General features: G+C 34.9%; 1 protein-coding gene across 6 annotated transcripts in view; it reads left to right on the top strand.

Annotated features, from left to right (window-relative positions):
* Positions 1-14316, top strand: part of LOC137757679 (lysine-specific demethylase 6A-like) — a 159172-nt gene that overhangs the window by 103870 nt on the left and 40986 nt on the right. For all 6 annotated transcript variants that reach the window (XM_068534286.1, XM_068534285.1, XM_068534284.1 and 3 more), the window contains one exon: positions 12953-13725. In XM_068534286.1, the coding sequence (XP_068390387.1) occupies positions 12953-13725 (773 nt within the window). The remainder of the gene's footprint in view (positions 1-12952; positions 13726-14316) is intronic.

Raw genomic sequence — 14316 nt, 5'->3', positions numbered from 1 at the left:
TTTTGATGTAGAGATAGGAATTTCTTAAACACCTTCTTCTTTAAATTTATTAATTGACTGCATTTTAGAGCACTTCTTAAATGGTTTACAGAAAATTGAGCCAAAAATACAAAAAGTCCCCCAAAGTTCCTGACCCATGGTTTCCGCTATCCTGAACATCTCATAGTAATGTGGTACATTAATTACAAGTGATAAGACAATATTAATACTTCATTGTTAATTAAATCCCATAATTTACATTCTGATGCACTCTGTTGCACATTGTGTAGGTTTTCACCGGTGTGTATGACTTGCAACCCCCTTCAAAGAAATACAAAATAGATTCACTGTCCTAAATGTATCCTGTGCTCCATCTCTTTATTCCTCCTACCTCCCTTAAATGTGTGGAAACCACAGATACTCTTATTGTCTCTATAGTTGCCTTCTCCAGAATGTTATAGTGTAAAGCTATTATAAAAATTCACCTGCAGATTTGTGTGGACCTAACTTTTCAGCTTATTTAGGTAAAAACTGAGGAGCATGATTATTGGATCATATTGTTAGACTTTTATCAATACTTTTGTAAGAAACTGACAACTGTCTTCTAAAGCAGGGTCCCCAACTCCCGGGCCAAGGACTGGTACCGGTCCGTGGCATGTTAGGAACTGGGCTGCATAGCAGGAAGTGAGCAGTGGGCAAGTGAGCAAAGCTCCATCTGTATTTACAGCCGCTCCACATCGCTTACATTACCACCTGAGCACCGCCTCCTGTCAGATCAGCTGTGGCATTAGATTCTCATAGGAGCGCGCACCCTACTGTGAACTGCGCATATGAGGGATCTAGAGTTCACGCTCTTTATGAGAATCTAGTGCCTGATAATCTGAGGTGGAGCTGAGGCAGTGATGCTAGTGCTGGGGAGCGCCTGCAAGTACAGATTATCATTAGCAGAGAGGTTTGACTGCACAGAGACCATAATAAATTGTTTTCAGACATAACAAACCCATATCAGTGAGTGGCAAGTGAAAACAAGCTCAGGGCTCCCACTGATTCTGCATTATGGTGAGTTGTGGACTTATTTTATTATATATTATGATGTAATAATACAAAGAAGGTGCACAGTACATGTGATGCTTAGGAATCATCCTTCCCTCCTCCCCTGTGGAAAAAGTGCCCAAAAGGTTGGGGACCGCTGTTCTAAAGGGACTTTTATGTTCATTTGCCTCTCACAGTGACAGGCTTCTTTTTGCTCTAGCTTCACCCACCAATTGAGAGTTGCTTATTTAGTTCAGGCAGACACAAAGTACCATAGGTTGGGTGGTTTATAAACAACAGATATGTATTTGTTATACTTCTGGAGTCTGAGAAGTCCAAGATCAAGCCATCAGCAAATTATAATGCCTTTTGAGGGCCCTCATCCTTTTTCATAGTCACATTTCTCACAGATAGCAAAGGATCGACCTCTGTGGTTTGTTTTATAAGGCACACAGATTCCTTTCTTAAAGGCTCCGCACTTTTAAGCTCATCACCCCTAAAGGCCTGCCTCCAGATATTGTGAGAACTGAATTTCAACGTAACATTTCTGGGGACATGTTCAGTTAATGGCCTTAGTGTTTTGGATTTTAGTAACTCTAATAGAGAGGTAGGGGTATCTCATTTTTAAAATTTACTATTGCTAATGATTTTTGAAGCATCTTTACATATGCTTATTTGCCATCTATATATGTGCCTTGGGGAGCTGTTTGTTTACCTCTTTCGCCCATTTTATTATTGGGTGGTTCATTTAACTATTAGGTATTAATAGCTTTTCCCCCTGTATTTTGGGGAACAGTTTTTAATCAGATATGTCTTTTGTAAATATAGTTTCCCTATCTCTATTTGTCTGCTCACTCTATGATAGTGTCTTTCATAGAGTAGAAGTTTTAAATTTTAATCATGTCCAGCTTATCAATTCTTTTTCATGACCATATGCTAGAAGTATATCTAAAAAGTTAACACCATGCCCAAGGTATCTAGACTTTTCCCTTACGTTACCTTCTAGTAGTTTCATACTTTTGCATTTTACATTTAAGTCTGTGACCCACTTTGAGTTAATTTTTGTGAATGGTGTAAGTTGTGTGCAAAGATTCATTTTTTCAAATGCGGATTCTCATTTGTTCCAGCACCACTTGTTCAAAAGACAATCTCTAATTCATTGTGTTGCCTCTGCTCCTTTGTCAAAGATCAGTTGACTGTATTTCTATGGGTTTATTTATCTGGTGTATATTTTGTTCCATTGATCATTTGTCCTTTTTTTTTTTTTTTTGCCAATACCATTCTCCCTTGATTAGTTTATTAGCTTTGTACTAAATCATGAAATAAAGTTGTGTCAGTCCTCCAATTTTGTTCTTCTTTGATAATGTGTTGGATATTTTGGTCTTTTGTGTCTTCATATAAACTCGAGAATCACTTTGTTAACATTTATAAAAATAATGGTGGAATTTTAATTTGCATGCATTGAATCCATAAACCAAGTTTGTAAGAACTGATATCTTAAGAAATTTGAGTCTTCCTATTGATGAACATGGTAACTCTCTTGAATTATTTAGTTCTTTTATTTACTTATTTATTTTTTTCATCAACGCTTTGTACTTTTTTCACATAGGTCTTGCATGTATTTCATTGGATTTTTCCTTAGGTGTTTTATTTTGGGGCAATTGCTGATACAGATCGGTACTATGATTTTAATTTGAAATTCCACTTGTTCATTACTGGTATCGGAAAGTGATTAACTTTTGTGTATTAACCATGTGTCTTGCAACCTTGCTATATTTCTTATTAACCTTCCTTATTATTTTTCTTCATTCTTCTAATTTTTGCATGGGCAATTATGTCACCTTTCAACAAAGAGAGTTTCTTTTCTCCCTTTTTAATCTGTATGCGTTTTACATCATTTTCTTGTTTTGTCATGTCATTTGACTTTGAGTGTGCTGCTGAAGGACTGGTGAGAGGGAACATCTTTTCTTTGTGGTCCTATTGGGGAATGCTTTGAGTTTCTCACCTCTACATATGGTGTTAGCTATAGCTTTCTTGTAAATACTCTTATCAAGTGGAGGAAGTTCGTCTCTATTCCTAGTTCAGTGACAGTAATTTTATCATGCACAAGTGTTCAATTTTTGTCACTTCTTTTGCTGCATCTGTTATCATGATCATGTGATTTTTCTTTTTTTTTTTTTTTCTTTGCTGTGCAAAAGCTTCTAAGTTTCATTAGGTCCCATTTGTTTATTTTTGTTTTTATTTCCATTACTCTAGGAGGTGGATCAAAAAAGATCTTGCTGTGATTTATGTCAAAGAATGTTCTTCCTATATTTTCCTCTAAGAGTCTTATAGTGTCTGGTCTTACATTTAGGTCTTTAATCCATTTTGAGTTTATTTCTGTGTATGATGTTAGGGATTGTTCTAATTTCATTCTTTAACATGTAGCTGTCCAGTTTTCCCAGCACCACTTATTGAAGAGAATGTTTTTTCTCCATTGTATATCCTTGCCTTCTTTGTGATAGATTACTTGACCATAGGTGTGTGGGTGCATCTCTGGGCTTTCTATCCTGTTCCATTGATACATATTTCTGTTTTTGTGCCAGTACCATATTGTCTTGATTACTGTAGCTTTGTAGTATAGTCTAAAGTCAGAGAGTTTGATTCCTCCAGCTCCGTTTTTTCCCCTCCAGATTGCTTTGGCTATTAGTGGTCTTTTGTGTCTCCATACAAATTTTAAGATTTGTAGTTCTAGTTCTGTAAAAATTGCCATTGTTAATTTTATAGGGATTGCATTGAATCTGTAGATTGCTTTAGATAGTATAGTTATTTTCTCAATATTGATTCTTCCAATCCAAGGACATGGTATATCTCTCCATCTGTTTGTGTCATCTTTGATTTCTTTCATCAGTGTCTTACAGTTTTCTGAGTACAGGTCTTTTGCCTCCTTAGGTAGGTTTATTCCCAGGTATTTTATTCTTTTTGTTGCAGTGGTGAATGGGATTGTTTCCTTAATTTCTGGGTCTGATCTTTTGTTGTTACTGTATAGGAATGCAAGAGAATTCTGTGCGTTAATTTTGTATTCTGCAGCTTTACCAAATTCATTGATTAACTCTAGTAGTTTTCTGGTGGCATCTTTAGGATACTCTATGTATAGTATAATGTCATCTGCAAACAGGGATAGTTTTACTACTTCTTTTCCAATTTGTATTCCTTTTATTTCTTTTTCTTCTCTGATTGCCATGGCTAGGACTTCCAAAACTATGTTAAATAATAGTGATGAGAGTGGATATCTTTTATCTTGTTCCTCAGAGGAAGTGCTTTCAGTTTTTCACCATTGAGGATGATGTTTGCTGTGGGTTTGTCTTAAATGGCCTTTATTATGTTGAGGTAGGTTCCCTCTATGCCCACTTTCTGGAGAGTTTTTATCATAAATGAGTATTGAATTGTGGCAAAAGCTTTTTCTGCGTCTATTGGGGTGATCATGTGGTTTGTATTCTTCCGTTTGTTAATATGGTGTATCACGTTGATTGATTTGCATATATTGAAGAATGCTTATTACATCTCTGGGATAAATCCCACTTGATCATGGTGTATGATCCTTTTAATGTGTTGCTGGATTCTGTTTGCTAGTATTTTGTTGAGGATTTTTGCATCTATACTCATCAGTGATATTGGTCTGCAATTTTTTTTTTTTATAGTATGTTTGTCTGGTTTTGGTCAGGGTGATGGTGGCCTCGCAGAATGAGTTTGGGAGTGTTCCTTCCTCTGCAGTGTTTTGGAAGAACTTGAGAAGGATTGGGGTTGTTAGCTCTTCTCTAAATGTTGGATAGAATTCATGTGTGAAGCCATCTGGTCCTGGACTTTTGTTTGTCAGAAGACTTTTAATCACAGTTTCAATTTCATTACTTGTGATTGGTCTGTTCATATTTTCTATTTCTTCCTGGTTCTGTCTTGGAAGGTTATACCTTTCTAACAATTTGCGCGTTTCTCCAGGTTGTCCATTTTATTGGCATACAGTTGCTTATAGTAGTCTCTTTTGACGCTTTGTATTTCTGTGGTGTCTGTTGTAACTTCTCCTTTTTCATTTCTAATTATATTGATTTGAGTCTTCTCCCTCTTTTTCTTGATGAGTCTGGCTAAAGGTTTATTATCAATTTTGTTTGTCTTCTCAAAGAACCTGCTTTTAGTTTTACTTTTCTCTGCTATTGTTTTGTTTCTATTTCATTTATTTCTGCTCTGATCTTTATGATTTCTTTCCTTCTACAAACTTTGGGTTTTGTTTGTTCTTTCTCTGGTTCCTTTAGGTTTAAGGTTAGATTGTTTATTTGAGATTCTTTTAGTTTCTTGAGGTGGGATTATATTGCAATAAAATTGCCTCTTAGAACTGCATTTGCTGCATCCCATATGTTTTGGATGGTCATGTCTTTGTTGTCATTTGTCTCTAGGTTTGTTTTTTTTTTAACTTATTTACTGTATTTATTTATTTTTGGCTGTGTTTTGTCTTCGTTGCTGTGTGTGGCCATTCTCTGTTGTGGAGAGCGGGTGCGTGGCTTTTTGGCGGTGCATGGGCTTCTCATTGCGGTGGCTTCTCTTGCTGCAGAGCACGGGCTCTAGGCGCACGGGCTTCAGTAGTTGCAGCATGTGGGCTCAGTACTTGTGGCTCACAGGCTCTAGAGCACAGGCTTAATAGTTGTGGGGCACGGGCTTAGGTGCTCTGCGGCATGTGGAATCTTCCTGGACCAGGGCTTGAACCTGTGTCCCCTGCATTGGCAAGTGGATTCTCAACTACTGCACCACCAGGGAAGCTCTCTAGGTAATTTTTGATTTCCTCTTTGATTTCTTCAGCGATCTCTTGGTTATTTAGTAACATATTGTTTAGCCTCCATGTGTTTGTGTTATTTATGTTTTTTCCCTGTAATTTATTTCTTTTTTTTTTTTAATAAACTTTTCTAAAATATGACTGATTTTTTAAAAAAAATTTTATTTATTTATTTATGGCTGTGTTGGGTCTTTGTTTCTGTGTGAGGGCTTTCTCTAGTTGTGGCGAGCGGGGGCCGCTCTTCATCATGGTGCGCGGGCCTCTCACTATCGCGGCCTCTCTTGTTGCGGAGCACAGGCTCCAGACGCGCAGGCTCAGCAATTGTGGCTCACGGGCCTAGTCGCTCCGTGGCATGTGGGATCGTCCCAGACCAGGGCTTGAACCCGTGTCCCCTGCATTGGCAGGCAGATTCTCAACCACTGTGCCACCAGGGAAGCCCCCCTGTAATTTATTTCTAATCTCATAGCGTTGTCGTCAGAAAAGATGCCTGATGTGATTTCAGTTTTTTAAATTTACCAGGGCTTGATTTGTGACCCAAGATGTGATCTATCCTGGAGAATGTTCCACATGCGCTTGAGAAGAAAGTGTAATCTGCTGTTTTTGGATGGAATGTCCTATAAATATCAATTAAATCTGTCTGACCTATTGTGTCATTTAAAGCTTCTGTTTCCTTATTTATTTTCATTTTGGATGTTCTGTCCACTGGTGAAAGTGAGGTGTTAACGTCCCCCACTATTATTGTGTTACTCTCAGTTTCCTCTTTTAAAGCCGTTAGCATTTGCCTTATGTATTGAGGTGCTCCTATGTTGGATGCATATGTATTTATAATTGTTATATCTTCTTCTTGGATTGTTCCCTTGATCATTATGTAGTGTCCTTATTTCTCTCTTGTAACATTATTTGAAAGTCTATTTCGTCTGATACGAGTATTGCTACTCCAGGTTTCTTTTGATTTCCATTTGCATGGAATAGCTTTGTTTCCATCCCCTCACTTTCAGTCTGTGTGTGTACCTAGGTCTGAAGTGGATCTCTTGAAGACAGCATATATATGGGTCTTGTTTTTGTATCCATTCAGCAAGCCTGTGTCTTTTCGTTGGGGCATTTAATCCACTCACATATAAGGTAACTATCGATATGTATTTTCCTATTATCATTTTCTTAATTGTTTTAGGTTTGTTTTTGTAGGTCCTTTTCTTCTCCTGTGTTTCCCACTTAGAGAAGTTCCTGTAGCATTTGTGGTAGAGCTCTTTGGTGGTGCTGAATTCTCTTAGCTTTTGCTTGTCTGTAAAGCTTTTGATTTCTCCATCAAATCTGAATGAGATCCTTGCTGGGTAGAGTAATCTTGGTTGTAGGTTCTTCCCTTTCATCACTTTAAGTGTATCATGCCACTCCCTTCTGGCTTGCAGAGTTTCTGCTGAGAAATCAGCTGTTAACCTTATGAGAGTTCCCTTGTATGTTATTTGTCAGTTTTGTCTTGTTGCTTTTAGTAATTTTGTCTTTAATTTTTGTCAGTTTGATTACTGTGTGTCTTGGCGTGTTTCTCCTTGGGTTTATCCTGCCTGGGACTCTGTACACTTCCTGGACTTGGGTGGGTATTTCCTTTCCCATGTTAGGGAAGTTTTCGACTATAATCTCTTCAAATATTTTCTCAGGCCCTTTCTGTCTCTCTTCTGCCTTGGGACCCCTATAATGTGAATGTTGGTGCATTTAATGTTGTCCCAGAGGTCTCTTAGGCTGTCTTCATTTCTTTTCTTATTTTTTTCTTTATTCTGTTTGGCGGCAGTGAGTTCCACCATTCTGTCTTCCAGGTCACTTACCCATTATTCTGCCTCAGTTATTCTGCTGTTGATTCCTTCTAGTGTAGTTTTCATTGCAGTTACTCTATTGTTCATCTCTGTTTGTTAGTTCTTTAATTCTTCTAGGTCTCTGTTAAACATGAGTTGCATCTTCTCGATCTCTGCCTCCATTCTTTTCCTGAGGTCCTGGATCATCTTCACTATCGTTATTCTGAATTCTTTTTCTGTAAGGTTGCCTATCTCCACTTCATGTAGTTGTTTTTCTGGGGTTTTATCTCGTTCCTTCATATGGTGCATAGTTTTCTACCTTTTCATTTTGTCTGCCTTTCTGTGAATGTGGTTTTTGTTGCACAGGCTGCAGGATTGTAATTATTCTTGCTTTTGCCATTTTCCCTCTTCTATTTTCAGTTTTATTGACTTCATTTTTAATTCTTAATACGTCTTATGCTCTTACAATGGATTTAATTTTCTGCTCTTCTGGATTTAATTTTGTTTTATAGTGGAAATTTAGATGATTCTTTTCTTTTTGTCATATATATTGATTGCTGTAAATTTCCCGCCAACAACTGGTTTGAGTGCATCTCACAAATTTTATGAGTTTTGTGTTTTCATTTTCAAGATGGCCAGTATGGCTGAGTATTATGACCTAGGGATGGATAAATAGCTTTATGAGTTTTGAGTAAGAACAGTTAGGTAGACCTTTTTTAGTTATATCCATGTTTATAAAGATACTGAGTTTCAGTTTTTGTGAGGGGGGAAAAATGTATGAGAGCTCTGAATGGATGAATGACATGCATTTATTTTTCTCTAATAATCTATTGAGGTACAGTTTATGTACACTTTAATAAATCTATTCAAATAATAGACACACAACAAAATATATTTTGTAAATGTTTTTGTTGTATGTCTGTTGCTATAATGCCGATTTAAAAAGTTTCTTAATAAGTTGCAATCCATTCCCTCTTCAGTCCCTGTCCTTGGGAACCACAAATTTGCTTTTTGTCTTTAACGTTTACTTTTATGGGGATCAAAATGAACAGAATCCTACCTTTTCGTGTATGTGGTGCTTTATTATTGCATTGCATGCATATATTTTATTTTTTAATCTATTTATTAACTTAGGAATATTTGTCTTTCTGGTTTCAGTCATAAAAATTATCAGCAGTGCCAATAGGAACATTTGTATAAAAGTCTTTCTGTGAATATGTTTTTCTTTCTGTATCTTGGAGTCTGTATGAGTGGAGTCCCTGAGTCATATGATAAAATATTTAAACTGTTTAAGGATTTTCTGAACTTATATCCAAGTGACTGAACCATTTTCATTCCTAATAGCAATGTATGAGGCCACACTTATTCCATATACTCGTCAACATGTGATATTGATAGTTTTTTGTTCTAGCTGTATAATGGTTCATGATAAGGTTTAATTTATATATTTCTAGTAACTAATATTTCCATGTGCTTATTTGCAATTTTTGTATTTAAGCCTTTTTTTTTAACGATGATGATGTAAATTTCATTATGTTTTGAGTGCAAGTTCTGTTTGAGACATAGGTTTTGCAAATATATCTTTATAGTGTTTAAGTTGTATTTTCACTTTGTTAGTAATGTCTTTTAAAATGGAAAAATTTTATTTTGCTGAAGATCTTTTTTCAAAGGTTTTAAAATTTAATGTTTTTGTTATTACATATAAGAAATCTTTGCCAAAACCAAGGTTTGAAAAATTTTCTGCTGTATCCTCTTACAGAATATTTACAGTTCTATTTCACACTTCAGTTTTTTTTGAGTTAATATTTGTATATTTTGTCTGTGAATATCCAGTTATTTCAGCATAATTTATGAAAAACTTTTTTTCTTTCCAACTTGCCAACTTAGTCAGAAACTAACTTACCAAGTTCGTAAATGTATTTTTCAGCTCTGTTTTGTTCTGCTAATCAATATTGTTTTTCTTAATAATCCTACATTGTCTTTATCACTGTAACTTTATGTTTTGGAATTTAGATGATATAGCTCTAACATTTTAGTTATTTTAAAAGTTGATTTGATTTTGCTTTTTTTGTACCTTCATATAATTTTTTGGCTCAGCATGTCAGTTTGTACCAAAAGTGCCTACTGGCATTTAGTAGGGGTTGTGTTGTATATATAAATCAAATTATTAATTTTTCTGAGCCATGAACATAGTAGCTTTCCATTTACTTAGTTCTCTTTTAATTTCTCAGCCATGTTTTTATGTGATTATGAATACGTTATATTCTTGATTTATGTTCAAATCATTTCCTTAAGGTATTTTGTAATTACTGTTGTAATTTCCTAATTTGGGATATTTAGAATTCTGTTTATTTTTCAGAATTTCAGTATTTCTGAGATTTTATTATTTTTGATACTGGTATAATTCCATTTTGTTCAGGGAATGTATTTTGTATGATTTAATTCTTATAATTTTAGTAAGAGTGGTTTTTCTCCTAGACTGTGAACTTGAAAAGTAATGTGTTCTTTGGTATTATTAACACCAACTTGCATTGGTTACTGTTTGCACTAAATATCATTTGTCATTCCTTTACTTTCAGCATTTTTATATCTTTGAAGTTAAATGTCTCTTGCATACTACATATAGTGGGATATTGATGTTTTTAACCAGTCTGACAGTCTTTGCTCATTGGCGAGGAGAAGGTTCAGTCTATTTGTTTTGAATGTTGTTGTTAACGTTGTCTTAATTTCTACTTCCTCCTTTGTTCTTTGTTTTCTAGCTATGTCCCATCTGTTTTCTGATCTTCTTTTCCATATTTACTGCCTTTTTTGTGTTTAGCAAATATTTGTTGGTATATCTTTGAATTATTTAAATACAGAATAGCAGCTTTCATTTTCTCTGCCTTTGTGATTTTATTGCCATGTGTATTAATAAATGTGTGTATAAACCTAATAATGCAGTGTTTTAATTGCTTTAACATTTGTATGTTTAAAATTAAAAAATATGTATATATATATACACACACACACAGTCTTTTACATCTATCAACATTTTAAAATTTCTACTGCTGTTCCTTCTTTGTGTTCCTGAGGTATTGTGTAATGTCATTTGCTTTCAGCTGAATTATTTCTGTTAGTATTTTTTTAATGTTCCTTTAACTCTGTGCTTGCTGGTGACTTTTTTTAGAAATGTCTTTCTTTCACCTTTATCTTTGAAGTATACTTTCTCTTTATATAGAGTTCTCACTTAGCGTTCATTTTCTTATGAGTACTTTGAACATGTTATTCCACTGATTACTAGATTTCATGTTTTATGAGAGTCTTGTTTATGAGATCATTTTACCTTTTAATATGATGTCATTTTCTTTGCTGCCTCTGGATTTTCTCTTTGTAGCTTTTAGCAGTTTTATTATGATGTATTAGGTGCATTTATTGTGTTTACGGTATTTAGTATTTTTCTGAACTTTTTTGTAACAATGTTTTTCATCAATATAAGTGTTCTGCTTTGGGTTCTTCATATATTGTGTTTGGGAGTCTGTTCTTTTATACTTAGCCATTTTTTACTTGATAACTGGTCATTTTTAATCTCTACTAGCCTTTCTGTTTTCTCTTTCTGACCTTTTAAAAACTCCATCTTAGTAACTTCCTTGTTGAGGGCTGTCACCTGAAATTTGTAGCCCTTATCTTTTGTTTTTATTTTTAAATTTTAATGATTTTCCTCTTTGTACATACTAGATTAGTGGTCTGCTAATTATCAGGGCCTGTGTTGTGTTTACAGTCCTTCAGTTGAATATTGACTGTCAGTTCAGGAATACATTGAAAGTTGCAGTTAGTTCTCAGGTTTTCCCTTTGCTTTACTGTACCATGGATTCCCTTGAAAAGAATTTATCAGCTTAAAATACTTTGATTTATAGCTAGAGGAGTAATAAAATTGTTACTTTTTAAGCTGGCTGCTTATTTTCTAATTATTTCATTTGTCAGTCAGTTTTGATGATCATGAATGAACTTTTGATTTCCCTACACACATCCATTTGTAATGTGTCCAATGTGAAAGTGGTTAGTGTATAGACAATATTTCTGATTAAAAATTAGTTCAAGGTGTTTTAAATGGTAAAACTTGATACTGGATTTTCAAACTCGGCCTGATGTCAAATTTTAAGTAGATGATTGAAAGTGACATGTATTTATAACTTGTGAGTTCATTTTTTATTAATTTTCAGGTTATTACTGACACATTTCATTTCACAATGAAGAAAAAGGCTTTTAGCCTTTTTATGGAACTAATTACTATCTCAGGAAGTAGCAGTTCTAAAATTTTCTCTAGGGCTCTGAGGTACCACTTAATATGGAGTTTTCAGTAAGAAATATATTAGTGTATTACAATATTTCTAACTTCAGAGAAGTTACTAGTTTTCATGTTCTGTTGTTTGTCTGGAAACTATTAAATTATTCTTTTACTGTTCCCATAACTTTAATTAGTATTGCTGGTAATTATTTTTTTAGTTACTTTGTCAATAAAATATAATGAGAATCTTCTTAAGGCAGTTTATGCCATCAAGGATAAATTTCAGGTAAAAATAGCTTGATTTTTGTTCTGTGAAATATCTTTTCTCTGGTTTCAAACTTTTATTAATTTTGAAAAACTGCCTTATCACAATGTTTTAATAGGATCAATATATTCTCCTAATTGTGTGAATTTCAGGAAAAGTACTATCCTTCAGTCAAGTGCAGTGGGTACACTGAACTTAGAATGTCTTTTAGGATTGTGGGGTGTCAGAGAATGAGGATGGAAATCTGTATAAGTTATTCCTTGGAATAAATTCATACATTTTATAGTTTTGCTTCTTTGAGGATAGCTCCTAGATCTATGTTATAGGTTCAGTGGTAATTTTAAAGGATTAATAAATATACTTTCTATGTTTAACATAATGCATTGTAGATTGGTTTATTTAGTCTGTGTTCATGGCTTTAATTGGTAATGACCATATGCATGGTTTTCCATATCTAAATTTACTGATAAATTTCTCTTAAGATGAAAATGTAAGTATCTGAAATGAATAATAAAAATTCTCAAAGACTTAATGTGAAGAAACATATTGCCACACTAATAAATGAAATCTTTTAAGCAGCCCAGTTATATAATTTTACCTAAAGATTACTAACCACTTCAATCAGCAGATTTTGGAAACTTTTAAAAACAATTGTTAGGATTTTGGTTATATTATGTTTCACAATTTAGTTGTTTAGTTTGTTTGCTTTCCTTTTATTTAAAATTTTTAACCCTCAGTATTGTTCTTTGTATACATTGGGAGTTTGCATAATATTCAGTTGAAACCCACAACATTGGGTTTTTAAAGTCTTCTTTCTTTTTTTTTAGGGGCTTCACAAAGGTCAGAGTTCACATTTGGCAGGATCTAATGATGAACAACCTTCACTTTCCACTGGTCCTGCCCAGTATCTCCAGGCGGCTAGCACTAGTATTCAGAAACAGACTGGACATAGAACGCTGCCTAGCAGTTCAACACAGGGAACTGCTTTCAATCACCTCTCCTCTCATATTGCTACCTCAGGTGGACAACGAGGCATTACCTTTACCAAAGAGAGCACATCTTCAGGAAGTAGATCTTCAGTGCCTGAAATAAGCAGGCACACTGGAGACACACTTAATGGCTGTGCTGGTGTCAAGGGACTTTCTAATCATGTTCAGCAGTTGATGGCAGAACCTGTTTGCAATCCAAACCATGGAGATTCTACATCACCAAATTTAATTTCATGCAATCCTCAGATCTCTACCTTGTTGGTTGGAAAAGGCAGTGACAGTATGGTGATTGGAGCTTGTGACAAAGTCAATAATATTCACCCAGAAAGTCATGCAAAGACTAATACTTCTGTTGCCTCTTCACCCTCTTCAGTCATTTCTACCACAACACCTTCTCCAAAATCCACTGAGCAGACAACCACACATGGTATTACCGGCCTTAACAGTCGTCACATTAGTTTACAAACAATTAATGGAGAAGGGCTAGAGAACTCACAGAGCTCTAATAAAACAGACCTGCCTACAATTAGCCACAAAACTGATCATCAGATCATACCATCAATGTCTGTGTCCATATACTCAAATTCCACAGAAGTTCTGAAGGCATGCAGGTTAGTATGGGAAAGTGTATCACAAAGGGAAAATAGTTGACTCCTGACTTGATCAGAAAACTGAAATAATACTTGATTTTATAAGAAATAAAAATTATGTAAAAGGTGATAATATAGTCACTTGTCCAAAATAACTTTCATATCTAACTTTGTTATACCTCAATATTATGGTTTTATCGTGTCAGTGTGTCACATGTGAAAAGCATTTTTCTACAACCTGCTTTCTCTGAGAGGCATGTCTGTAGCATTACTGATCTGTTATCGGAGTTGTTATTGGCTTCTCTGTGATTGACCTTACTCTGGGGATTGAAACCAGAGAATGGGTTAAATTATACTTGGTAGAAAACAGCAAAGCCTGGGAAACCTTACTGTTTGTTTTCTTTCTGGTAACATTTTGTGTGACTCTAGAAGAAGTTATAAACTAAGCAGGAGGGACAAGAGAAAGGAAGAAAGGATTGAGAAATGTTAATACACTACCTGGGAAGAGAAGCCATATTCTGCTACTCTTAGAAGAATGGGCCTCAAAAATTGATTTCTTAATTGGTTTTATTGCCTTCACACAAAAAAGAAGACTCAAAGAATGAGGAACAC

Source organism: Eschrichtius robustus, assembly GCF_028021215.1.
Source record: "Eschrichtius robustus isolate mEscRob2 chromosome Y unlocalized genomic scaffold, mEscRob2.pri SUPER_Y_unloc_3, whole genome shotgun sequence".
Taxonomy (NCBI): Eukaryota; Metazoa; Chordata; class Mammalia; order Artiodactyla; family Eschrichtiidae; genus Eschrichtius; species Eschrichtius robustus.
This window is presented reverse-complemented; position numbering and strand designations above follow the sequence as displayed.